Consider the following 26,450-nt stretch of genomic DNA (forward strand, 5'->3'; position numbering starts at 1 on the left):
AAGTGCGTTCGACAGATATTGTAGTACTAGCCGGAGACTTGAATGCTCAGGTCGGGCGTCTAGGCACAGAAGAGAGTCGTTTAGGTGGCCGATGGGGACTCGTTGGTCGCAGGTCAGATAACGGGGACCGTCTACTGCAACTTTGCACAGACCACAACCTGTTCCTGGCTAGCACTAACTTTCGGCACAGTCATCGCCGATGTGCCACCTGGCGTCCTCCCTCTGCATCTCAAGCCTGAACTCAGATTGATCACATCGCGATCAGCTACCGCTGGCGTGGTTGTGTAAAAGACTGCCGCTCCTTTTGGAGTACCTATCTGGACTCTGACCATGCCTTGGTCTGCGCCAATCTTACCTTACTTTTCAGTGGACAACGAAGTGAACGCCATCAACGGATTGATGTTAGCAAGCTGGTTGCAACTTCTGTTGCAAGTAAGTATCGAACCGAGCTAGCCTCTAGGCTAGCTACCACTCCACCGAAAAGTATAGATGAGCATTGGTTGCAATTGCATGACGCCATGAAAATGGCGGGAACAGTCAGTTGTGGGTTTGCGAAACGTCCCGCCTTTAAGCACTGGGTTTCTTCTGGTTCCTTACAACTCATTGAAGCCCGTCAGTCTACTCCGGGTGACCGTGAGTTTGACCATAAACGAAGGATGTTACGTAAGGAGATTGGGCAAAGCTTGCGTAAGGACCGAGAAGCCTGGTGGTCGATGCGTGCTAATGAGCTGGAAGCAGCAGCTGCATCTGGTAACTACCGGAAGCTCTTCCAGCTCATCCGAGCCACTGGCAGCAAGAAGTCTGGTGTGAGTGAAACAATCTGCGAGGATGATGGGATGCCAATCACTAACATCCATCGACGTCTTGGACGATGGGCAGAATTTTTGAAGGGCAGTTCAACTGGCCTGCTGCTCCGGCAACATCGGTCAGACTGTCCTGCCCTACATGGCCGGTGACGACTGATCCACCTAATGAGGAGGAAGTCCGCAAGGAACTCCAACTCTTAAAGCGTTACAAATCACCTGGCCCAGATGACTTACCTCCGGCTCTTTTTAAAGATGGTGGTGACTTTTGACTAAGGAATTGACGACGTTGTTTACAAAGGTTTGGGAACTAGAGTGTGTACCAACGTCATGGAATGAGTCGATAGTTGTCCCTATCTTTAAAAGGGTTCACGTCGTTCTTGTAACAACTATCGGGGATAAGTCTACTTCCGATTGCGTCTAAGCTATTGGCTTCCATCATTCTTCGTAGGTTGTTCAAAACCCGAGAAAGATTGACTCGCGAGGAGCAGGCTGGGTTTCGTTCTGGTCGAGGATGTATCGATCATATCTTCACCCTCCGCCAAATGTTAGAACACCGCCATACTTTTCAAAGGCCAACAATCGTAGTGTTTCTTGACATCAGGGCTGCCTTCGATTCGTTGGATAGGACTGTTCTCTGGGATTGTCTATTGAAGAAGGGTGTGCCTGAGAAGTTTATTAACATCCTGAAAGCCCTGTATAAAAACACCTCAGGCAGAGTGAGGGCATACAACCACCTCTCTCCATTGTTCCATTCGAGCAGTGGGGTTAGGCAGGGTTGCCCAATCTCACCATTCCTCTTCAACTTTGCCATCGATGACATTCTGGAAACAGCTCTGATGAATGTAAGTAATGGTGGTGTGGATCTGTTGCCTGGAGAAAGACTTCTCGACCTTGAGTATGCGGACGATATTGTCTTACTGTGCGATAATGCCCAAGGCATGCAATCCGCACTTAATCAGTTGGCAATCAGTGTCCGTAGGTATGGTATGTGCTTTGCACCTTCGAAGTGCAAAGTACTTCTACAAGACTGGCAGGATTCTAATCCTGTACTCACCCTGGACGGTGAGCAGATAGACGTAGTTGAGAAGTTCGTGTATCTGGGTAGCTGCATAAGTGCTGGTGGGGGTGTGAGTGATGAGATCAATGCACGAATAGTGAAAGCCAGAGCGGCTTATGCCAATCTGGGCCACCTTTGGCGCCTTCGTGATGTTAGTCTGGCTGTAAAGGTCGGATCTACAACGCGTCGGTGAGAGCAGTTTTGCTCTATGCTTGTGAAACCTGGCCTCTCCGAGTTGAGGACGTTAGACGAATCTCTGTGTTCGATCATCGTTGTCTCCGAAGGATTGCTGACATTCAGTGGCAACACCATGTCAGTAATGCAGAGGTTCGGCATCGTGTGTTCGGGCACAGAGATGATAACTCAATTGGTGTCACCATCTTGAAACACCGACTTCGGTGGCTTGGACATGTTCTCCGAATGTCGTCCCAGAGAATTCCACGTCGTGCATTATTTGCCGACTCTGGGACTGGTTGGAAGAGGCGGAGAGGTGGTCAGTGCATGACATGGTGTCGTGGTATGAAAGAAAGCTGCAAAGGACTGGCTTGTGTTGGTCCTTCACGACTCCCTGGTTGGGGTCCGAGAGATGGTGCTACACAGTGGCTAGAGACGTTATCAGATATGGCTCAGAATAGAAGCCAGTGGCGATCCTGCTGTAACCTTCTTTTACTTTCTTCATAAAAAAGTGGTTGTGTCTCCTTTACCTGAAAGATTTCTTCTGATTGTACCTTTTCGTTCCGTCGTTACTACCACACTACCTTACTCCAATCTCTTCGTCATTGTTCTCCTTTTCTTTTGCGTTCCTTAGTTTTTTTTTTCTTTCTATTTCTCTTCGAATTTTCATTGTTTTGTGTGGCGCATATATATTGGCGCTCTCTTGTACCAATATTTATGTGTTCAAATAATAATAATAATAATACGCGAGATTGATAGATCCTGAGTTCGAATCCCATGAGGTGGGATCGTGGATGCGCACTGCTATAGAGGAGTCTTACAATAGGACGAAACGATCGTCCAGTGCTTCCAAGTTTTCCATAATGGTTTAACTTCAATTAAAATATGTATCTGTTGACATAAGTTATTTGGTAGTAAATAATTAAAAACTAAGATTATTATGAAATTAGTTTTATATTCCACTGAAATTTTTTTTCAAACAAGAATACATTCCCGGTATTTAAATCCGTTTATCATTGTACTGAGTCCTCAAAATGTTAAAGATTTCCTCCGTTTGACTTATCAGTAATTATCAACTTTATTTAATGTTTCTATCGTATACTGTTGACCTTAAAAAAACGTAGGTAGCATCTGTTTAAAGAGATGAAGTTTCTAATAGATTACAGGTTTAAGGAATGTTTATAGTTTATGACTGTCTACTTATGGTTTCTGAAAAACATACCCTGACATTTCTACATTTATTTTAAGATCCTGGAATACTACTAGAACGTTCATATCGAAGGAGTTAGTTTTTCAAGGAAGCTACTCTCTGGAACTATGATTCAAAGATCTCATATATAAGGTGGTGTAGAGTGGAGTGATTCGAGGATTTCCCGTTTTATGTTTAGCTATAACCAAAAATATGTTCATACGCCATCAGTTCGCTCTAGATTTTGTCGCTTAACTTCCTTTTGTTCGTTTCTTGGTTTAATCAATATTGAGACGGCAGTGAGTAAATCTTCTGTAACATAGGTTGTAGACATATGGCGTATTGATAATACTTCAAGAAAATAAATCAACTCACTCCATACTCAACTATACCATAAAACTTGTGAGGAACTGTGTGTCTTTTCATCTTGCTTAGATATTATTTTCTAGATTCTCATTTGTGTATACACTGTATTGCGTTTAGTTCACAACACCTGTAAAACTATCAATATGAAGTTGCGAAGATAGTTGAATTTTACTGAGATCGTAAAACGACCCAAATTAGACAACTGAAAACCTGAAACTTCTAAGTAATTCACATTACGACTTGTCAGTGGAGGTCGAACCTAACAACTTTGGTTTATATTAATATAGATGAGTTAAAGTAATATTTCAATAATTGCGATCATGAGTCAATTGAAGTCAAACCACAATAGAAAACCTGGAAGTACTAAACAGCCGTTTCGTCTTATTATGGAACTCCTCAGTAGTATGTATCCACTACATCGCCTCACGAGATTCGGACTCAGAACCTATCAGTAATATTATTTTTATCACGAAAATGAACATTCAAAATATAAATAAATTCTATTCTAGTGAATTCTATCACTACATCATGTTTACTCTTTCAAATAAGTTAAATTTTGGAGGAAAGTTTAAACGATATCTAATTAATGATTAGTAACAATTCCTTCATTGATAATGGTTGGAGAAACTTCTAAAATTATTATTTTGAGAATAGTTGTACATTTTCAATTTAAGTGACGTCATTAATGACAACAACAACAAAAAAGAGAAAATCTTTTTCATCCATATTGTCAATCGGTGGTTAGTAAGGTTATCATTTAAGAAATAGGATAGATGTATGTCGAATTGTAGTGTAATCATTTTTTTCTTCATTCATCGAGCATTTTTGTTTTTAGGTGATTTTCTGTTTATTTACCAGATTCATGTTGCGTTTAAGAGTAATAATTTTTCCTAAGGATTATATATCATGCAGTTACATTCATGTTATTTGGTTCTTCCTTTATGCCCCCAAATAGCCTAATACGGCCGAGAGTGGGGAGAGTGCACTCTCCCTCTCGAAATGCTCTCACATGGCCACGTGTATATAGCCTCTGTCAGGGAAGTCCTACTCATTGCCTTCTCGTGAGGAGGGTGTTGTTTACGAAATTGAGAGGACGAAAAGCGAGTGTCCGGCGCTTTAACCAGGTTGGTGGATATGAAGGATGCATCTGAGGGAGTTGGAAAGTCATCATCCCAAACCAATGGTTTACATGGGCTCAAGTATCCTGAAGGAACAAATGGCGTATGAACCAAGTGTTGGTCACCGGCTACCATTGGACTGCATCTCCTTATGATGCTCCACTGCCTAGTGGATCAGGGCAGTATCACAGAGCTCACACATATCGAATGAGATTTGTGTGGTGCTTATGTATTTGGTGCATCCTTGTACCAATATCTATGTGTTAAAGTAAATAAATAATCTTCCTTTATGGAAGTTGGAATACACTACAGTAGCATATCCACAGAAAATATATAGATATCTTTATATGATTGAAATAAAATCCTTTATCGAAATCACTCTTATATGCAATAAATATCTACTAAGTGAATGAAAAAGTGCTCGATGTTGCTAGATATTGCATTCTATCAATACATTTGAAATTAGATAAAAGTTATATGAGTTTTAGTGTTGTTTTTTTATTTATCATTTTAGTTTAAATGCAATTGATAATCTCTCATTAAAGACGGGTAGAAAAAGGTTAGAGGCCACCCAACCAAAACGTGGTATCACTTCATAAAGTCATTAACTTCCGGTATGAGCCATGTTGGTAAATGCAGACTACTTGGCTGATGTCTTCATGACTATCATAGCTACTGAATGACACTGCTCAGAATCGATCACGATAGCGTAGATTTATACACTCTTTGTCTTTCGACCGTGAGATTAAAATTACTTCATATCCTTCTTTCTGTGAACTAATCCTTTCTCTCTGCATCATATCTTTACATGCAATCTTGATTTATATACATTACTACTATTGAAGTAACTACCTTTATGAATTTGATGTTCATCTTGTTGTGCTAATGAAGTTTTGCAACATGAACTGATGCATATATGTTCCTGATTCTACTTTGTAGATGACTGATTAACTAGAGACTAATTTCGACAGATAGTTCTCGGGGTTCCAATGTGAAGCCTTAACAAGAGAAGTTGAAGCATGTTGTATGTGAGAAATGATCAAGTAATATCGCGAATTGATTAAGTTAGACACGTCAACTATTGGATCCCGTGTCATGGTTAATAATACTCTGAATATCTAAACTGAAGTTAGGAGAACATGGTTCGGACGTAGAACCTAAAGGCCGGAAGTCAAACGCCTGAAACACCAACCCACACCCCCTTATATGTATTTATTCCTGTATTTGTAGTTTAGTTTCTCTATCTAAAGAATGTTATATTTTTTCACCAGTTTAGAATTACTGGTATACTATTGTAAAGATTGTTGAGTTTTAACAGGAATTGGGATTTGATCAATGTTAGGCCACCATTGAAAACCTGGAGACACAGGACGGCCGATTCGTCCTAGTATGGCACTACTCAGCAGTGCGCACCCACGATCCTAGACACGGGATTCGAAACCAAGACTTTTCGGCCTCACATGAGAACTCGGGACCACTGAGTTAACATCCGAAGGTGTTAATGTGCAGGGTCGAGGGTTCTGGGTTTAAACCCCGCGTCCAGGGTTGTGGATGTGCACTATTGCGGAGCCCCATACAAGGACGAAATAGCCTTATGTGCTTCTAGGTTTCCAATAGTGGTCTAACGTTGATCGGTCCATGATCTCAAAAGTTTAGAATCATTTGATTTTAGTTAAGTTCAATTGATCATAATCCTGTCCACGAAAGGTCACTCTAAGAATTTCACCGAGAAGTCGTAATCAGTATAGTTTCACCATTTTGGGCATGAGACAGCTATCCATCAGTACACATTAAAAAATCATCAAGCAACATCGCAAATTGATTGAATTTTGACATTTAAACTAGTGAATGATGGCTTACCGGTCTAAAGGTTTACCACTCACTGAAATGTGCTGACTTTGAGTTCGAACTTTTATAAAGTCATGAATTGACATATCTTGAGAGTCCTGCACTTGAACAATACTACTGTTCAATACTTTCTGGTTTTTAATGGTTACCCTGTCACAATCAATCCGTAATGTAAACTATAAAACTGAAATGTTTATTATTTTAATAGAAAATATCATTGAAGTATAATAGTTAGTCATGCATGAATCAAATAGATATAAACACTTGCATATATACTTTGAGATCTTCAGTATGTTTACATTTATAGTATCCTATTTATTTTCACAATAACTGTATAGTGAATTATTTTCATATATATACACACGTACTTCACGATACCAACTTCATCAATGATAAATCTATAGCTCAGTATTTTACTAATCATTTCGTGGATTGATTACAGTTAGACATTAACACAGTCGGATGTCGGCCGGCTCAATGGTCTGAGGTTAAGCGTTCTCGCGCGAGACTGACGGCCCTAGGTTCAGATCCCGCGAATGGGATCATGGATGCGCACTGGCATAGAGAAGTTCCACATTAGGACAAAACGACTGTCTAATGCTTCCAGGTTTTCCATGGTTGTCTAATATCAATCAGTTTATGATCTCAATCAAAAACTTAATCTTTTGTGTTTCCATAAAATTGGATATTTGGAAAACTTCAAAACTTTTCAATTTATTAAAGAACTAGTTTATGTTTTCCTAATCATCAACTTTCATCTACTTACTTAATTAAATGTCAATAATATACATTTACCTATACGAATTTTATATCATTTAGAACTTAGTTATGTATACTTAGTGATTTATTATTTGTGTTGTTATGTGTACATTTAACATAGAAATAAATGAATCAATAGGATTTAAGATTTTTTCTGATCGGTATGTCACTTAGTTGAAGGAAACAGTCATTAATTGACTCTATAATCAACTAATCCAAACACGTATACGTTAAATAAAGAGAATTTATGGAGTAAAACTAAATTGTGTGTTGTTGTTGTTGTTTTGTTCTTTTCATTTATAATCCAATCCTCGAAATTATTCATAATTTAGGCTTCAACGTTTATCCTTCTATAAATAGCGCTATGAACGAGTAGCAACGAAGTGAACTTAATTTTGGATGCTAAGCATTGTTTTTAATGTAATCTTGCTTCATTCTTCAAAAAAAAATATGAATACGTAGTTGCTTATTATTGTTGAATGTTGTAAGACTAACATCATTTTTATTGATTTATTTAAACACATAAACATAGGTAATAGAAGGCTCCAAATAGATATACGCCACATAAATCATTCGATTTATGTGAGGGCTATGATACTGTCCCGGTGCCCAAACCGAAGTAGTTGGTTTTCTTAGGAGGCCACAACCCAACCATTTGACCTAAATGTCTGATCCACAAGGCAGTGAAGCAACTTCAGGAGATGCACTCTCATGGTAGCCAGCGACCAACGATTGGTTCGTACGCCATTTGTTCCCTCAGAACACTGAAGCCCATGTACACCATTGGTTTGGAATGAGGGTTTTCTAACTCCCCTAGGTAGATCCTCCATATCCACCGACCCAGTTAAAGAGCCGGACATTCGCTTTTCATCCTCTCAATTTCGTAAACAACACCTCCGTCCTGCGAAAAGACAGTCAGTAGTACTTCTCTTGACTTTCCCTACTTTCGTTCGTACCAGGGCGTTTGGAGGCAACCGAACTACTAAAAGACAGTTACATAAATAATAAATTAAATTGCTAATATATTTTACAATTCAATTTGAGATAACTTGTAAGAGATTTTTTCATTACACATAATCAAGAATATCATTATTATTGACTTTATTCAATATTCTTATTTCTTGGTCGATCCTTGTGATAAGTATTAAGTGATCGACAATTAGATGTTAACAGTTCAGGAATAGATATCTGAATAATGTATATTCTTTTCGATACATATTGCCAGCATTGACGATGTCTCTAATTGGGCTCTTTTTGTCAACTTGTAAATTAAAAAGTCGTAAACTTTTCACAAAATGCATCTGAATAGCTTATGAAACTAATAGTCATAATGATGTGTTATAACAAACATGAAAACAGATAACTTATTGAAATATCTAGATAGTAGGGGAGGAACTAGTAGCCCAAATATTCACTCAATAGAATGCCATTTTTTGTTTTTCTTCCTAATTCTAACATGCAAACAAAATTTAAAGAAATAGTAACCTCCAGGACTAATTAATGAATTATTAGTATAGGAGTTGTAGAGATTGTTAAGTTTTGATTGAGATCATGAACCGATTGATGTTAGACCACCATGGAAAACCTGGAAGCGTTCGCGCACGAGACTGAAGGCCCTGGGTTCGAATCCCGCGAGCGGGATCGTGGTTGAGCACTGCCACGGAGAAGTTCCACAACAGGACGAAACGACCGTCCAGGTTTTCCATGGTGGTCTAACATCAATCGGTTCATGATCTTAATCAAAACCTAATGAATTATTATTATATAATTATTAAATAACTAAATTATATACATATGTATTCCTTTTATCACAAGCTTCGGACTGACCCATTGAATGATTGACTACACTTAATCCCTTACTGATTTCCACTTTCTATCTTGATCATGTATAATTAGTTCTTTTTTCATTTTATGATCGGATTGTCTGTATATAAACCATTTATGTTTGAAATATAATATTTTTGTACAGGTTGATTACTACGTTCTAGACTCAAAAACCTAGGTAGAGTGAGAAGTTTGAATATCGTAGACTAATAAGGTACTAGCAGTTAATTAAAAGTTACTAGTACTCGTTAGATATGTTACTGGTTAACTGATTCCTTATAGGTGGCTCTGTCACATGATATTTGTCATCAGTTGTAAGATAGAATAGTAATATCCATATATTTATATTCTTGATTGGCATTTTATATCCATTCTATCATTTGACATATATTGTTTGATCGCCTTTTAAGTAGAACATCTATCTACTATATCTACATATTACGTAACTTCTGATTTGTCATATGTCGTTTGTCAACTGAAGCACTGGACGGCCGTTTCGTCCTAGTATAGGACTCCTCAGGAGTGCGCATCCACGATCCTGCACCCCGCGGGATTCGGACCCAGGATCTGCTGGCTTCGCGTGCGAGCACTTAACCACTAGACCACTGAGACGGCATCCAACGGTGTTAATGTCTGACTTCAACCAATCCACGAAGTTGCGCCACCGTCCACCATTGTCTTCAGTGAGCTGATATCTCACAACAGACCTGATTGAACCCCACTGGTGACGGCTTCTCACTAGAACTCCAGGAGTGCTTCCAGGTTTTCCATGGTGGTCTAGCTTCAATTGACTCATGATTTCAACCTGTGAAATTTCCTAAAAATCTTCACAAAACTCATTCTGATAATATGTTGTTTGGTACAAATTTGATAGCTGTTTGTTTTTTTGGGGGGGTTCATTGACCTTGAATTTTCTTGAAGAGTTTTCAAATGTTGTCTCTACGGGGATCATATAATTCAAAATTTCTTCTTTTTATTAAAAACTCATACAAGTAACGGCCTATGTAAATTCGTTATGTTTTAACCCATCAAATTTATCATTGTCTTCACAATCCTTCCTTCATTCATAATCATCAATTTATTTCAGTTTAATTTTAATCGAATAACCTATAAAGTAGTGAGTTAGTGCTTAAACGGTTCAACTTTCAATCACTAAGTTCAAGGTCCAAACCACATTTCATCTACTCCGATTTGAGTAATTAAATAGTTAGTATCATTAGATCTCGTACTTAGACTATATGCCTCATATTCCAATTACTGCTTATACTTTTACTACCTCTACCACTACGGGATTTAAATCGACAACTGCATCTCTATGCTAATGCGGTATGGCAACTCGAACTGATGTACGTATGTACGGAGTTCAACGCTGTTACTGACTGACTGACCTCATATTTAAGTAATTGAATGAACAATTAATTTAATTCAATTCTTTATTTATGTACTACTTCCACTTTACAAATAATAATTAAATATATTTTCACTGATTACTTTACATTTCTAGATATTTGTTGAAATCAATTCTAACGTAAACACATATCAACATTGAAACAATACCATGGAAACATTTGGAATATGTCTTACATGTTTGTTTTTTTATATTTATGGAAATCTTTGGTAGGTCGGTTTACAACCATGGTGATTTTTTAAAATTTTAATTATGATTTCATTCGGGTTTTTTTGTTTTTGTTTATCTGGTTATTTTCTTTTCACTTGATTTAGTCAGCTCATTCACCAATCGATCGAAAATTTATTATTATTACCCTCATATTAGTCTTACATTTTAGCTCTCAGTCAGTCAGTGATCTTGAGTGCTGTTGGAGGTATAAAGGGAGTTTTCGCTTCCCGGTTGCGCACATCGTGGAAGGGTTCTTCTGGAGGTATCTAAAAAGGGAATTGGATTAGAGGTGATCTTAGTGACCTGAAAGCGTGACCACAGTGACCAAGAGACAACTGCTTGAGGTCGGTCACACACGACCTTTTTATGAGTAATTTTCGTGTTAGCTCCGCACTTGTAAAAACCTTACTGCCGGAGACGGATATCCGTGGGATCAGGGGAGATATGCATTTTTAGGGTCGACCTTTTCTAACCCCACCCCTCCTTGTGGGAAGGCAGCATCGCTGTTCTGCTGGTTGTTTGAAGGAAATACCTTACTGCTGTCACACCTCTGTACAGTCAACAGTACGATTTCGCTTTAGGACCTTAGGTTTATGTCTTTTAGTCTTACCGCTCTTCAACCAACCTGTCTGACATGGTAGGACCTTGAGGAACGGTTGTTCCAACCAATATAGCTTGGTTTCTCCGTCACGATAGGCAAGCTCGACCACCACGTCAAGGTAGCAACAACCGTCGGGATTAAAATCGCTTCATATCTTTCTACGTACTAATTATTTCTTCTTGTACTATATCTTTATATGCAATCTTTCTTTTATATATTACCACCATTTAATTAACTACTTCTATGAATCCGCTGTTCATCTTGCTGTGCTAATGAGGTGTGGCAACTTGAACCGATGCTTATATGTGTCTGGTCCTACGTTGTAGATTTCCAGGGGTTGAACTTCTACCAGGAGATTCACTTGTTGACTTCGAATATGCCGATGACATAGTTCTATTCAGTGAAGACGCTGACAAAATGCAAAGTCTTCTGACTACTCTAAACAATAATGCTAGCATGTTCGGCATGCGATTCTCCCCATCCTCCAAACGCAAAATGTTGCTTCAGAATCGGGCTGCATCGACACTCGAACTAATGATAGGGAGTGAAGTAATTGAGCGTGTTGACCACTTCACTTATCTTGGAAGTCTCATCAGCCCTTGTGGTCTGGTGTGTGACGAAATCTCAGCACGGATACAGAAGGCTCGACTAGCTTTCGCCAACTTGCGTCATTTATGGTGTAGGCGAGATATCCGTCTATCAACCAAAGGACGTGTTTTCTGTGCAGTAGTCCGTTCCGTCGTACTTTAGTGGCTGTGAAACATGGCTGATAAGAGTAGAGGATATCCGTAGGTTACCAGTATTCGATCACAGGTGTCTTCAAAGCATTGCTCGTATATCCTGGGACCATCGAGTAAGTAATGCAGTTGTTAGGAAACGGGTACTAGTTAGGGATGGCAAATCAATTGATGAAGTGGTGACAATTCGTCAGTTGAGATGGATGAGGCACGTTTGTACTTTGACTGCTTCATCACGATAGGCAAGCCTGACCACCACGTCAAGGTAGCAACAACGGTCGAGAAATTTTAATTCTGATGTATAAGTGACAAGATAATAATACTATAAGGGGTAACTGGCTATTTTAAAGTTTGCAAAAGTGCCGAAATTCTGGCTGGTAATGCATTAAGGTGAAAGTATCCTTTGAGTAGAAACAAGTAACCAATAAACAACCTTACGATTTACATCAAAATCTGATCTTAGCTACATAAACACTGAAAACCAGAAGTCACTGGTCATCTGTCTTGTTCTGGTATGCAATTTTTTAGTAATGCAAATCCACTACCCTACCACACTAGATCCTACCCTGGTTAACACTCGACACGATCGGACTCCACCAGTCACCGCTTATCACTAGAACTCAGAAAATCATTTGACGGAATTAGTCACCAGTGAGCAATGGATGCATCCGCTACGTTGATTTTATGAATGAGCTTTATTGAGATATCTAACACTAATGCAAAATATCTTTCCAGTTCTTCCTGATCTCAAATAGTTTTTCAAATAAATTAAACTATGAAATTCACTAATCATTGGAAACTTCTGACAATGCTGACAATAAAGAATCGTAATATATTTGAACTTAAATTTGTTGGTTGAGTTATTCTAGTTGAATTTCATACTTTTAATGTGTGACTCTATCTTAAATTTATCCTACTGGTCGGTATAATTTGAAGTCATTTCAATTCATGAGAACATCTATAACATAAACTAATTCGAAAACTTTAGGTCATAAGAGTGCTGTGGAGTTTTTAAAACATAGTTATATATATTACTTATAAGTAAACAAAATTTTAGTGCTCAATTATTTTACCCGCATACTATTGGCAAGCTGTCGTGAGTACTGTTGTAGTCAATGTTCTTTTCCCCATATTGAACTGGTCATCTAAATCTCTATCTATTCTATGTATCGATTGTTTCTGCTAGTTTTTTATGATTAAATGTAAGTTACACCGCAGTAATTCTATTGTTTTATTATGTAAGGTGAGGATCGGAGGTAGTAGGAATGAAACGTAACCTAGGTTTCGTGTTTTTTGGCACTTATCAACAAGGTGTACCTGTAACATTGAAAGAATTGATATTCCTTGGTGGATTTCATACCAAGTTTCTCAGAGTTACGTTCAAAGTCCTCACGAATAGGCTACAGGTTAGTCACGCCGCTCGAATGTCTCAGATTATCAAGCTTGGTCACACATGTTCAAATCCACGAGGGTTCGTCAGTTTTATCAAGATTACTAGTACATCTTCCTTAAAAGCATCAACTAAAACGGAGAAATGGGTCAATCATGATGTTCTATCGACTACCTCCAAACCTCACTACTTTACATCTTAACATAGTGCGTGCCATATCTAGTCATTGGGACTGGTGACCACATTTCTATTTGATTGATGGAAGTCGATCAATACTTATAAGGAACTAACACACATTATAATGATCACCGTCCAGTTATCAGTCAATTATAAATTCTGTGGGATTATATATACATATATTCCATGAAGCTTCGACAGTCTTCATATTTTAATCGACGTCATCCGATATGACGGAACTACTCTTCATCTTTGTCTACATGAATACCGGTTAACTGTTGAACTCCATAATATATCTTCGTTTATATCAATTTAAATGGATGATTATAGATACATTTTCAAATGTGACAGAATGTTAAAAGTTTGAATAGAGATAATAAAAAGACCAGAGAATTACTTGGCATTGAATTTAGTCAATGATCAATAAAAAGCACATTGAAACCAATCCAATTTATTAACCAATAAAAAATTTAGGATTGTGCAATTAGGTCAAAGGAAGAGACAATCATAATAAATATGTAGACAATGACAAGTTGTTAAAGGTCATATCAGTAATATTATATTTGTTATGGATAAAGTATACAGGGTGATAGATTTAAAGACAATAGTGATATTATATTACTATAACTCTATTCACTTCTAAACTCTCTCTCTCCATCCATCCAAGCTTGTTAAAGTGGTTTATTGGATAAAATACAAGAACATTGGACTGACATCCAGGTTAATTCAATTGATTATTAATTATATAGTATTATTATTAACTGGTTAATTGTTATTAAATACATAATCATTACAATTCATCCTTATTACACAATCCAGCGGTTATCTGAATTCAATAGTTAAGCAGAAGGCATTGGTTTCAAGTCTCAAAGTAAACATTAACACTGGACTATGGCAGATACATTCAGTCTATAAGTTTCAATTAAATAGGCTGAAACACATGCCTTAAATGCCATTGTTAGTCATTATTGAATTCTAATTAAATACTATACACTATTTGATCATATATCCATAGTATATTTTCCTTTTTTTTTGCTTTATAGTTTAGATATGTGAAACATTTTGTATTTTTCTGTTGATCCTTGTGAATTTGTTTTTTGTTTTGCTAAAATGCTTGTCAAAATAGTGAAGACATTTTTTATTCAGATCAAATATGATCTAATTTATTCTCTGAAGAAGTAGCTTGCATTGAGTTACGAAACGTCAGAAAATTAATAAAAAAAGATTTTTTTCTCACAATACTTAACTGAGTTGGTACTAGGATCCTGTGTATAGGTCAACACAAGTAAGAACATAAAGATAAATGATAAGGACTCTGTTACATCCGTGAAACGTCTACCCACTAATATATATATGAGATTATTGTCTCTATCTAGTAAAAGACCTTAACGCGGCAGATTACTCAGTTCAACCTTGAGTTAGCAAATGCATGAATTCTATTTTCATTGAACAACCTCAACAATCTATAACTTGATAAGTTGGCGAATGAACTCAGAAAGAAGATGATTAATTACTGATTTGCATTACCTTGAATCAATTATATGTGATGATCAAGAAATGATCGAGAAGATTTGTAGTTCAGGTGGATGATTATGATGGAGTTTTATTTTCTGAACTAGATGATTTCATTGTGGAGCTTTCATCGTTCTACTGAACAACATCATTTGTGTTTGTGCGGATGATATCATTCAAAAGAACGATGAAATCTCCACAATCAAATCATTCAGCTCAAAAAACAAAACTCCATCAAAAAGATTATCAATGTCATGTGTGTCAAGTCCTATTTAGTGCAAATTGAATGCTATGTTGAATCACCTAGACTAGTGACCGCATTGTAACTTCTTGGTCGATAGTATTTATCTTCCCTTAAATCGTGAGATTAAAATTGCTTTATATTTTTCTTTCTATGCAATCTTTCTTTTATATATTATCACCATTGAATTAACTACTATAGATTCGGTGTTCATCTTGTTGTTCTAATGAGGTATGGCAATTTGGACCGATGCATATATGTGATTAGTCCAACGTGGTAAACTGACTTACTGATAATATTTGATTTACACTAAGAAGGACCTGACACACATGACATTGATCACCACCAAGTGATCAATCAATTGTAAATACATCTCAGTCCTACAGGTGGTCAGTTACGGCCCGAATAACCTAGTGGTAACATTTCTGACTATGAAGCCAGTTGACACGGGATTGAATCCGTTAGGGAGCATCAGTTTCCTCAAGATTACAGATACATCTTGTTGATGAATGGCAAATAGCACGAAACTCGGGTTCAAGGTTTTCTGTTGACTATCTCGAACCACCATCTCAAATTGCAATGATTTTTCGATTGCATTAAATTTCTATACTATTTACACGGATTAATATTTAGTTTTGTTTGTAATACATTAAGCTGATTATTACTTAAGATTAATTGATTTGACGGTTATCATTAAGCTAGTTAAGGGATAAGACTATAATTTATGGATGATCTTTGAGCGACGCCAGACTGACCATGAGAGTTTCTGTCTACATACTACGACTAAATGATGGTTATAAAGCAGTTTGTAGAATAAGGATTATGATTTACAGTTGATGGTTAGGGTTAAGAATTAGATTTAGGGTTTTCATCATGAACTGACATCAGCTATAATGCTAGGACTCTATTTAGCCAAATGGGTAAATGAATCTAAGACCTATTATTGTTCGTCCACAAATGATGGTCTCGCCAATTAAGGTTTCTTAAATTGTGATTATATGTTACAGATGATTGACAGAGAAAAAAAGATGGTTAATATCTTAGAGTCTTTGATATTCTAATCAATTAACTGCTTGGATGATCTAATCAGATTTAGAATAACCGGTTTTCGATTTGGGTGCGGAATTCATTCATTTATTTTTGGCTAAATAGTGTTTTGGGCATTATAGATTATATTAGTTAGTGATGAAAACCCTAACCATCAACTGTAAATCATAATTGTGATTTCTCACACTAGTTTATAAGGCCTCACATAGTTTTAGTTAGTAGGATGGATATACTCAAGGTCACTTTAGTGTCCCTCAAATGTCGTCCATAAATTATAGTCTCATCACTATTTTCAGAATGTGTTTTGTGGAGATTTTAGAAATTTCACTGGTTGAAATGATGAGTTAATTGAAGCTAGACCACCATGGAAAACCTGGATAGGTCCTGGGTTCGAATCTCTTGGGGGGCGGGATCGTGGATGCGCACTCCTGAGGAGTCCCATACTAGGACGAAACGGTCGTCCACTGTTTCCAGGTTTTCCATGGTGGTCTAGTTTCAGTTGACTCATGAATTCATCACTATTTGTTTACCATATCATTCATATATAAATGTATCATTTTATTCTTCTCTTTTGTCTTATCAGACACTATTTTTTTCTCATATCATTGGCAAATCAAGTAATCTCCTTTAGAGATCATAAGAAAATCAATTATCATTTGTTTTCTACAAATATTTATACAATACTTCAACCATGTTGGTCCATACAGACTACTTACACTACTACTAGCACTACTATGTAGTTCAGATTATTCGCATAGTCAAATTATAATCAACAATTAAAGAGGTTCATTAAAAGGATTAGGAATCAATCATGATGGCTTAGATGTTGTTTACAATCTTGAATTCCAGCATTTAATTATGTATACATTACCATTCAGTGATTTTCATATCTTATTCTCAATGTTTAAATGTTTGTATTTTGTCATTTTCTATTATAATTTATTTTAATCTTTTATATCATTTCCTGTTTATTATGCTGATGTAATCTGATAACTTGATGTAATATGTATAGTTTTAACAGTCTCTTTCCCGCTCTCTCTCTCTCTCTGTCTCCGTTTGTTGATGACAACTACTTTTTTGGTTAGCGTTTTTTATCGAGTTAGTTTTCTATAGGATACGGTAGTTAACCCCATACCCAACCCTCCTCTTTTAGCGGGGCTTGGGACCGGTAGTAACTTTAGAAAAGCTACAGGCGGGGTTATGATTACAACTAATTAAAAGAGAATGATTGTACCATTCCCCCCTCTCTCTCTCTCTAGATTTATATTCATTTCAAAGAGAAATTATTGAATAATAATGTAAGGATTTTTCTTTTTTTTCACCATACAGTCTTTCAAAACTATGATCATTATTTGTATAGATATCAATATGTTGATGACATCACTAATAGATGAAAACAGTAATTTGTTGTTTTTCTTTTTCCTATTTTTGTTTGTCTCTTTTTTATTCGGAAGAAATGATAATTCATAATTGTAGAATTTATTTAATTAATTCTTTTTCTTTACCTGAATTCACTAGATGGCTGTTTCGTCCTAGTATAAGACTCATCAGGAGTGCATATCAGGGATCTCGTAGGCAGAAGTCGAACCCAGGACCTTCGGTCTCATGGAATTCTCTGGGATGACATTCGTAAAATATGTTCAAGTCACCGAAATCGATGGTTTAAGATAGTGACACCAATTGAATTATTGCCCCTTTACCCGAACATACGATGACAGACCTCTACAATACTAACATGGTGTAGCCATTAGATGTTAGTAATGCTTCGCAGACAATAATAACCAAACATGGAGAGTCGTTTAACATCCTTAATATGTAGAGGCCAGGTTTCACAAGCATGAGGCTAAACTGCTCTCACCTACACGTTGAAGATCTGACCTTTTACAGTTAGACTAACATTACGAAGGCGCCAAAGATGGCTCAGATTGATATAAGCCGGTTTGGCTTTCACTATACGTGAGTTGATCTCATCACTTACGCCACCGCCAGCACATACACAGATACACAAACCTTTCAGCTGCTTCTAACTTCTCACCATCTAGAGTGAATTTAAGTTTAAGGTCCTTCCAGTCTTGTAAAAGTACTTTGCACTTGGAAGGTGCATAATACATTCCATACCTACGGCCATTTACTACGAACTGATTATTGGGGATTGCATGGCTTGGTTAATATACTCAAACTGTACAATATGGTGAAGAGAGTCTGAATCCACCGATAGGAAGCAGTGATCTATCGTGATTTTTGCCCGGCTAATTATCGCATAATACAAAGATTATATTTATAGAAGTGAGAACATCATGTCAGTTCTACTGTACGAAGCTCAGTCTTGGAGAACTAATACAACCATCATCAAGAACGTACAAGTATTTATTAATAGTTGTCTACGCAAGATACTCAACATCCATTGGCCAGATACCATCAGTAACAGCCTACTGTGAGAGAGAACAAACCAGCTTCCAGATGAATGGGAAATTAGGAAAAGTCGATGGAAATGGATAGGACATACATTGCAGAAATCATTAAACTGCATCACGAGGCAAGCCCCAACTTGGAATCCTGAATGGAATCGGAAAAGACCAAAGCTAAAGAACGCATTACTTTGGGAAATGGAAGCAGATCTGGAAAGGATGAATTACAACTGGAAGGAGGTGGAAAGGATTGCCCAGGACAGTGTTGGATGGAGAATGCTGGTGAGTGACCTATACTCCTTCACGAGGAGTAACAGGTGTAACTGAACTGAATTATCGCGTGATTTACTAGCCAATTGGAATACAACTTCTGCAATCCCATCACTGTACTAATCCAATGACGTATTGACCAGCATGATCAGCCTAGAGTCCTTATTGATTTGTTTTCTTTCTAGTCCTGCCCGTTGAGTTCAGAACACCAATACCAGCTTCCACTATACGAATCATTCATTTCAAACATACTTGGTTTCTAAAGCAGCCAAACAGACCACATTACACCATAAAATAAGAATTAATGTTTATATAAGATCAAGTCAAAAATTGGTTGTGAACGTGGAAGACTAATTAATAAACTGAGTATAATTTAAGAATAGTAAATCGTACGATAATAATCTACAGGTCAAAATAAAGCTTAGAATAAAAGGAATATGAATATGCATAATCTAATTACTCAATAGTTAAACAATAGGAATATATATATATATATATATATATATAACATAATCCCTTCAAGATTACAGGTGGACCATTACCAATAAGTGCCAAATACGACGTGACCAAGGTTAGTCAGTTTGTCATGCTCACTACTTTCAATCAATTAACTTCTAGAGTTCTGCTTTGGTGATTTTGTCAATGTTAAATGGCAAGATGGAACTTGTAGGTCTATTATTCGTATGTTCATGTTATATTAAAAGGGTTTTCTCAATGTCTATGCTTTCTTACGATTAACGTCTTTAAAATTATAAATTGTATATTCGCTAATATTTCCAAAGCCAGTTCTAGTAAACATATACTTGGTACTGTATGCAAAGATGGATAATGGCTAGCAGTGGAATCCAGGACGCGCGTTTCGTCCTATTTGGGACTCATCAGCTGGATTTCCCTTCATCTCAGAGTTGATGTTCACTCTGGGACTCGAACTTAGTACCGTTCGCTTCGAACGCCATCGCGTTATCCACTTAGCTACTGGGTACTTTTAATATTTAAATCATAATTAATTTATTTCTCATAATTTTCATCCCTCTTTTACCAAACAAACTGTCAATTAATCATATACACTATAGCCCTAATAAGGAGTACAAAGTGCGGTCGGAAGATTGTTTATTTTTTTAAATCATATTATCTATGTCTAATCGTTTTTTCCGATCATCGATACTTACCACTTGTATTGTTCTTAGCTGCTAACAGAGAGCTGCCGGTATATACGTTGTTAATAACTGACTCCTGTAAACTGGATTAGTATACATCAGTTTTTCAATGTGCTACTTGTATCTTGGAACTCAATTGGGTCTATTTAGCATCGACCACCTTATTAATGTTAACAATGCGAAATAAACTACCAGTTATTAATTTATCCGACATAAATGTACAGGGTACGATTTCTTAAAATATCCAGTCGCAGTGTACAACCTTGCATATGAATACATCGGTTCAAGTTGCCATACCACATGAGCACTACAAGATGAAATTATTAGGCCAAATCCAAGAGTAGCAAGGAAAATAACAGTATTGTTGGTAACAGAGAAGAATAGGCATTGAAGATTCGACTTCAGAACAAAGTATAGATTAGTGAAATAAAAGCAATAAAAAGTGATGAGAAGTTTAGAAACTTATAATCTGTCTGAAAACGGATGACAAAAATGAATACACCTGAACCATTCTAAGCGATCTCATTCAAAGTCTTTAACCATTGGTTATTGTAACCAAGTGGAAAACAACTAAGCAGAAGCAATCAAAACCAAGAACAGACAACGCCATACCAAAGCTTTGGGAACCTATTTCTGAGATCATTGTAATAAACATTTATAAATGGACACCAATAAGCTAAAATCTGGAGATTGAACTTAATCCCATCTGGCTGGCCTCGATCGCTGATCGTTCCAGTCTTTTACAAAGGACAAAAATCCTCTTCTGATAGTCACAAAGGAATCACTTTTAATTATATAGTGTCTAAAATATTAGCCTCGATAATATTTCAACTTCTAACTAGAGCACATGAAGAGTGACATGAAAAAATCAGGCTGGTTTCAGACCTGGATGTGGATGTATGGGCCAAATATTCACCCTTCGGCACATTCTGGAACATATATACTTTCCAACAACAGACTATAGTTATATTCCTTGACCTTAGGGCGGCGTTCGACTGTGAGGATTTGTACTAGAGTCTGATATTGAAAGTCGTGTCAAAGAAGTAGATTAAACTTGTACAGGCTCTCTGATCGTACACTACTGGTCCAGTCAAGGCTTATGGAGAACTGACATCGGAATCGGTTGCTTCAAATTGTATTCGACAAGGTTGTCCTCTTTCCCCATTTTTATTTAACTTTTGAATAGATATGCTTTTAGAAATGACACTATTTGGTGAAGACACTGACAAAATACAGGGTCTTTTGACTACCTTAAGCAACTATCCTAGCATGTTTGGGATGCTGTTTTCTCCTCTAAATGTAAAATGTTACTTCAGGGTTAACTTGCGTCATCGCCTGAATTAATGACAGAGAATAAATAAGTTGAAAGCATATACCGCTTACATTATTTTAAGAGTTCTACCAATCCTGATGATCTGGTGTCTGACCAAATCTCTACAGGGATTCAAAATACTCGATTAGCTTTTGCCAACTTGACCCACTTGTAGCGTAGGCTAGATATCCGTTTGTCAGCCAAAAGATAAGTTTACTGTACAACGGTTCTCTCCGTTTCACTTTATGGAGGCAAAACATGGTCATTAAAGATAGAGGATATTCGTACGTTTCTGGTATTCTATCATAGGTCTCTTTTAAGCATTTCTCGTGTATTTTGTGACCACCGAGTGAGCAATGCCTGGGCTAGGAATAAGGTACTACGTAAGGACGGGAAAACAGCTGACAATGTACTAAATCTTTATAAACTAAGGTGGTTGTGACATATGTTTCGTATACCCAACCATCGCCTACCTCGACAGCCGATGTTTTCTGGTGTAGGAGTGGGCCAAAAGAAAACTAGTGGCAATCAATTCAAAACATGACACCAGTTCATGAAGTCACCGATAAATGGACTGAGACATGTTAATAGATTTTGACTATCGGGTTGAGGTCTGTGTGATTATCGTAACCGATGGTTGGAGATTTTGAATGACATGGCTTCAAACCGTTTAGAATGGTGCATTTGCATCCGTTCTTTGTCTTCCCCCAAATTCTGAGCTCTTAAATTCCTCGTGTTTTTTGTTTTGTATTTTTATTTCGCTGATTTATATTTTCTTTTGGAATCGTATCTTCAATACCCAATCTTTCCTATTAGTACTGGTGTGGTGTGTGCTACTTATATTGACATAAGTAGTATATGATGTTAGTCGTGAACAGAAGTTCTGACAGCAGAGAGACAAGAGGATCGAACAGTAAAGAATCGAAACAGAATGCAATTTTTATGAAAATGCAAGAACAATGAATTCTGAGTCATTATGAGACAACTGATGAACATTTTGCGAATTACGTATTTACTATTTGATTGTTAGATTTTATTAACAAGTCCTGTTTGTGTTAAACACATTCGTTTGTCCCCACTGGTGTTCGTGTTCACTACACTGGTACTGTTACTATCAGCATTACTCTGGGATTTGGCCTGAAAATTTCATCTCTGTGTGGCGATGGTGTATGTCAACTTGAACCGACATGACCGATGTTTATATGTATGAGGTTTTACGTTGTGACTGACTGACTAAATATGTACGCTCGGATTTGTATATTGAACAACGTATATTTATGATGCATAAATTTTGTTTGTAGTAGTTTGTTTCATTGGAAGATGCTTTGGATCACAGGCTAGTATCTGTTAATGGAATTTATTTTCATAGCATTGTGTTGAATGATTCATTTCCTCGTACTACAGGAATACTAGAATCCAAGATCAACAGGTGGATAAAGAGTGGATAAATCTACATTATTGTGATCAATCTTATGCCACTTTACTGGAAGTCTCTAAACAATAACCATGGTTATCTGTCTAACTCTAACTAGATAGTCTGCATCTATGAACATGGCTTAAATCAACAGTCAGGAACTTTATGGATAGATGCACTTTTTTAGTTTGACTACCATTAACTTTTTTCAAACCTACTTTTATTCCAACACACTTTGTCCGTTGAGGTTAGTGGTTTTTAGATATCCGTAAAATGTATCCTAATCACCTCAGTTGATTATAATTCATAACATCATCAACCAATACGCTATCTTTGTGAATTATCCTTAACATCACTCAAAATGTCGTTTCACGAAATTCAAGAAATACTCTGTGGACATATATCATCAAAAACTCTTAGTCTACACATACCTCTTACTTTCGAAAATCATTTTTCACACCCACAGAGTAATACAGATTGAATTAGTGTGCAATATATACATCTTTAGTTTGGAGTACGTCCACTTACTTACGCTTGTTACTCCCAATGGAGCATAGGCCTTAGACAACCATTCTCCAACCCATTCTATCCTGAACCTTCCTTTTTAGTCCTATCCAATTCTTGTTCATTCCTCTCATGCCTGTCTCCATTCCTCAGCGTAATGTGTTCTTTGGTCTTTCTCTTTTCCTTTGGCCTTGAGAATTCTAAGTGAGGGTTTGCCTTGTAACCCGGTCGAGTGTTTTCCTCAATGTATGTTCTATCCACCTCCAGCACTTCTTACACTGGAATCTGGTTTGTTCTCTCCCACAGTAGATTGTTGCTATTAGTGTCTGGTCAACGGATTCGAAGTATTTTGCTTAAACAACTATCAGTAAACACTTGTATCTTCTGGATGATGACTTTCGTAATTCTTCAAGTTTCCGCCCCATACAATAAAACTCCCTTAATATTTGTATTGAAAATTTTGACTTTGATGTTAGTTGAAAGACATTTGTTTTGAGTTCCAGATGTTTTTTTCACTCGTAGATATTTCACGGATTTAAATCATGAGTCAATTGAAGCTAGACCACCACAGAAAACCTGGAATCACTGGAAGGCCGTTTCGTCCTAGTATGGGACTCCTCAGGAGTGCGCATCCACGAGATTCGAACCCAGGACCTATCAGTCTCGTGCCAGGCGCTTAACCAACTAAACCTCTGAGCCGGCATCCAACGGTGTTAATGTCTAAGTTCAACCAATCCACGAAGTTGCGCCAGCGTACACCACTATCTTCAGTGAGTTTCTATCTCACAACAGACCTGGTTGAACTCCACTGGTAGATATGCTGTTTGTTCTTGCTTTGCTAATTCACACTTTCACATCTGTATCAAATCCAAAGTTCCAAAATAATATAAATTTATACAAATTCCAACTTGATTATTTGTTTCCAATCAAATTTTAATTGATTCATGAATAGAACTTACTAAAATAAAATGATTATAGACGTCAGAATGAATATAAACAAAACTTTTTTTCTTCTTCTATAAAAGATAAAAATTCATTTTGATCTTGTATAGTTAGGAATGTAATGATGAACACATGATCTAGTCTCTCTCTCTCCCCCTCTCCCCCCCCCACTCTCTGTTTTTCTAGTTTTCATTTATCATTTCAGTAAGCAAGATGTTAGTTAACATCGACACACATGCACACACACACATGTAGAACTGTAACAATACTCATCTATTATGATTGTTATCAAGAAAAATCAATAATTGAATTGGAATCAACAGTTGTAACTTTGTATACTTTTTTCTTTGTGTTAGTTTTTAAGATGTTTTTTTGTTGTTGTTTTGTTTTTTTCCAGTTTCTTGGATAAAATAGAAATGAATGTTTTATTGATCAATTTAATCTTTTGTTTCTAATGTCTTTTGTTATTAAAGATAATTTATTATAGGCTGAAATTGTCTTCATTCAATGATTTTGAATATTGAATACAATAAGTTCATTCTTACTTCTTAGTTGATATTGATGATAAATATTGAATGATCGGTAATTTGAAGTGAACAGTCTAGGAATAGCTATCAAATACCGTGGTACGGTTGAAGGTGGGGAGTGTCAGCTGTCCCTCTACAAATACTTTCACATGGGCACGTGGATATAGCCATTGTCAGGGAAGTCCTATTCACTGTTTTCTGCACTACGCGGGTGTTATTTATGAAATTAAGAGGACGAAAAGTGAATGCCTGGCGCTTGAATCAGGTTGGTGGATATGAAGAATCCATCTAAGGAAGTTGGAAAACCCTCATTCCAAACGAATGGTGCACATGGGTTCCAGGATCTTAGAGGAACAAATGGCGTACGAATCAACCGTTGGTCACCGGCTACCATAGGACTGCATCTCCTTACGTTGCTTCACTACTTTGTGGATCAGACCTTTAGGTCAAAAACTCGGGGTGTGGCCCCCTAAGAAAACGCGTCAGCTGGATGGAAGGCAATATCGAGGCGATACGCACAGTATGCACATATACCAATAAGAGACTAATCAATTCTCAGTCCTAAATATCAATGGGAAGATTAATGTAAAACAATTCCAAGTGAATAAAGTTTTATTGTTAAAACCTTTTATGAACGAACATGGGATGATAATATAAAAATAACCTATAAAATAGTCCCGGAAAATACTTTTAAAATATTAATTACACTTCAATAACATGTGTTATTCTGTATGTAACTTACTTACGCCTGTTATTCCTCATGGAGGAGCGTATGCCAACCACCAACATTCTCCATCTAACTTTGTCCTGAGTAATCCTTTCCAGTATCTGTTGATCCTTTTCATTTCTGCTTCTGATTTCTAACGCAGTGTGTTCTTTTGTCTTCCTCTTATTCGTTTTCCTTCAGGATTCTAAGTTAGCGCTTGATTCGTGATGCAGTTTAAGGGTTTCCGTAATGTGTGTCCTATTTACCTACAACGTCTTTTCTTAATTTTCTCTTCAACTGGAAGCTGGTTTGTGCTCTCTTACAGTATGCTATCGCTGGTGGTTTCCGGTCAATGGATATTGAGTATCTTATCTAGACAATTGCTTATAAATACTTGTACCTTTTGAACGATGGTTATGATAGTTCTCGAAGTTTCAACTCCGTATAGTAGAGTTACTTACTTATGCCTGTGACTACTCGTGAAGGAGCATAGGTCACTCACCAGCATTCTCCATCCAACACTGTCCTGGGCAATCCTTTCCACCTCCTTCCAGTTGTAATTCATCCTTTCCAGATCTGCTTCCATTTCCCAAAGTAATGCGTTCTTTAGCTTTGGTCTTTTCCGATTCCATTCAGGATTCCAAGTTGGGGCTTGCCTCGTGATGCAGTTTAATGATTTCTGCAATGTATGTCCTATCCATTTCCATCGACTTTTCCTAATTTCCCATTCATCTGGAAGCTGGTTT

General features: G+C 37.0%; 2 protein-coding genes across 3 annotated transcripts in view; both read left to right on the top strand.

Moving 5' to 3' along the window:
- The window catches only part of HDGFRP2_1 (Hepatoma-derived growth factor- protein 2), a 68,234-nt gene that overhangs the window by 40,659 nt on the left and 1,125 nt on the right, over positions 1–26,450 (top strand). The window contains exons 2-3 of one of the 2 annotated variants that reach the window (XM_051218055.1): positions 10,646–10,758; positions 17,983–25,598. In XM_051218055.1, coding sequence (XP_051064489.1) covers positions 10,646–10,656 — 11 coding nt within the window. In that variant the 3' untranslated portion in view covers positions 10,657–10,758; positions 17,983–25,598. Of the gene's footprint in view, positions 1–10,645; positions 25,599–26,450 lie in introns of both variants that reach the window. The other variant, XM_051218054.1, reaches the window with a different exon arrangement.
- On the top strand, positions 974–2,782 carry CNTN5_8 (Contactin-5). Its single transcript, XM_051218056.1, has one exon. The coding sequence runs from the start codon at positions 1,349–1,351 to the stop codon at positions 2,054–2,056; it is 708 nt and encodes a 235-aa protein (XP_051064490.1). The 5' UTR covers positions 974–1,348; the 3' UTR covers positions 2,057–2,782.

The sequence above is a fragment of the Schistosoma haematobium genome, chromosome 7, assembly GCF_000699445.3.
Source record: "Schistosoma haematobium chromosome 7, whole genome shotgun sequence".
NCBI lineage: Eukaryota > Metazoa > Platyhelminthes > Trematoda > Strigeidida > Schistosomatidae > Schistosoma > Schistosoma haematobium.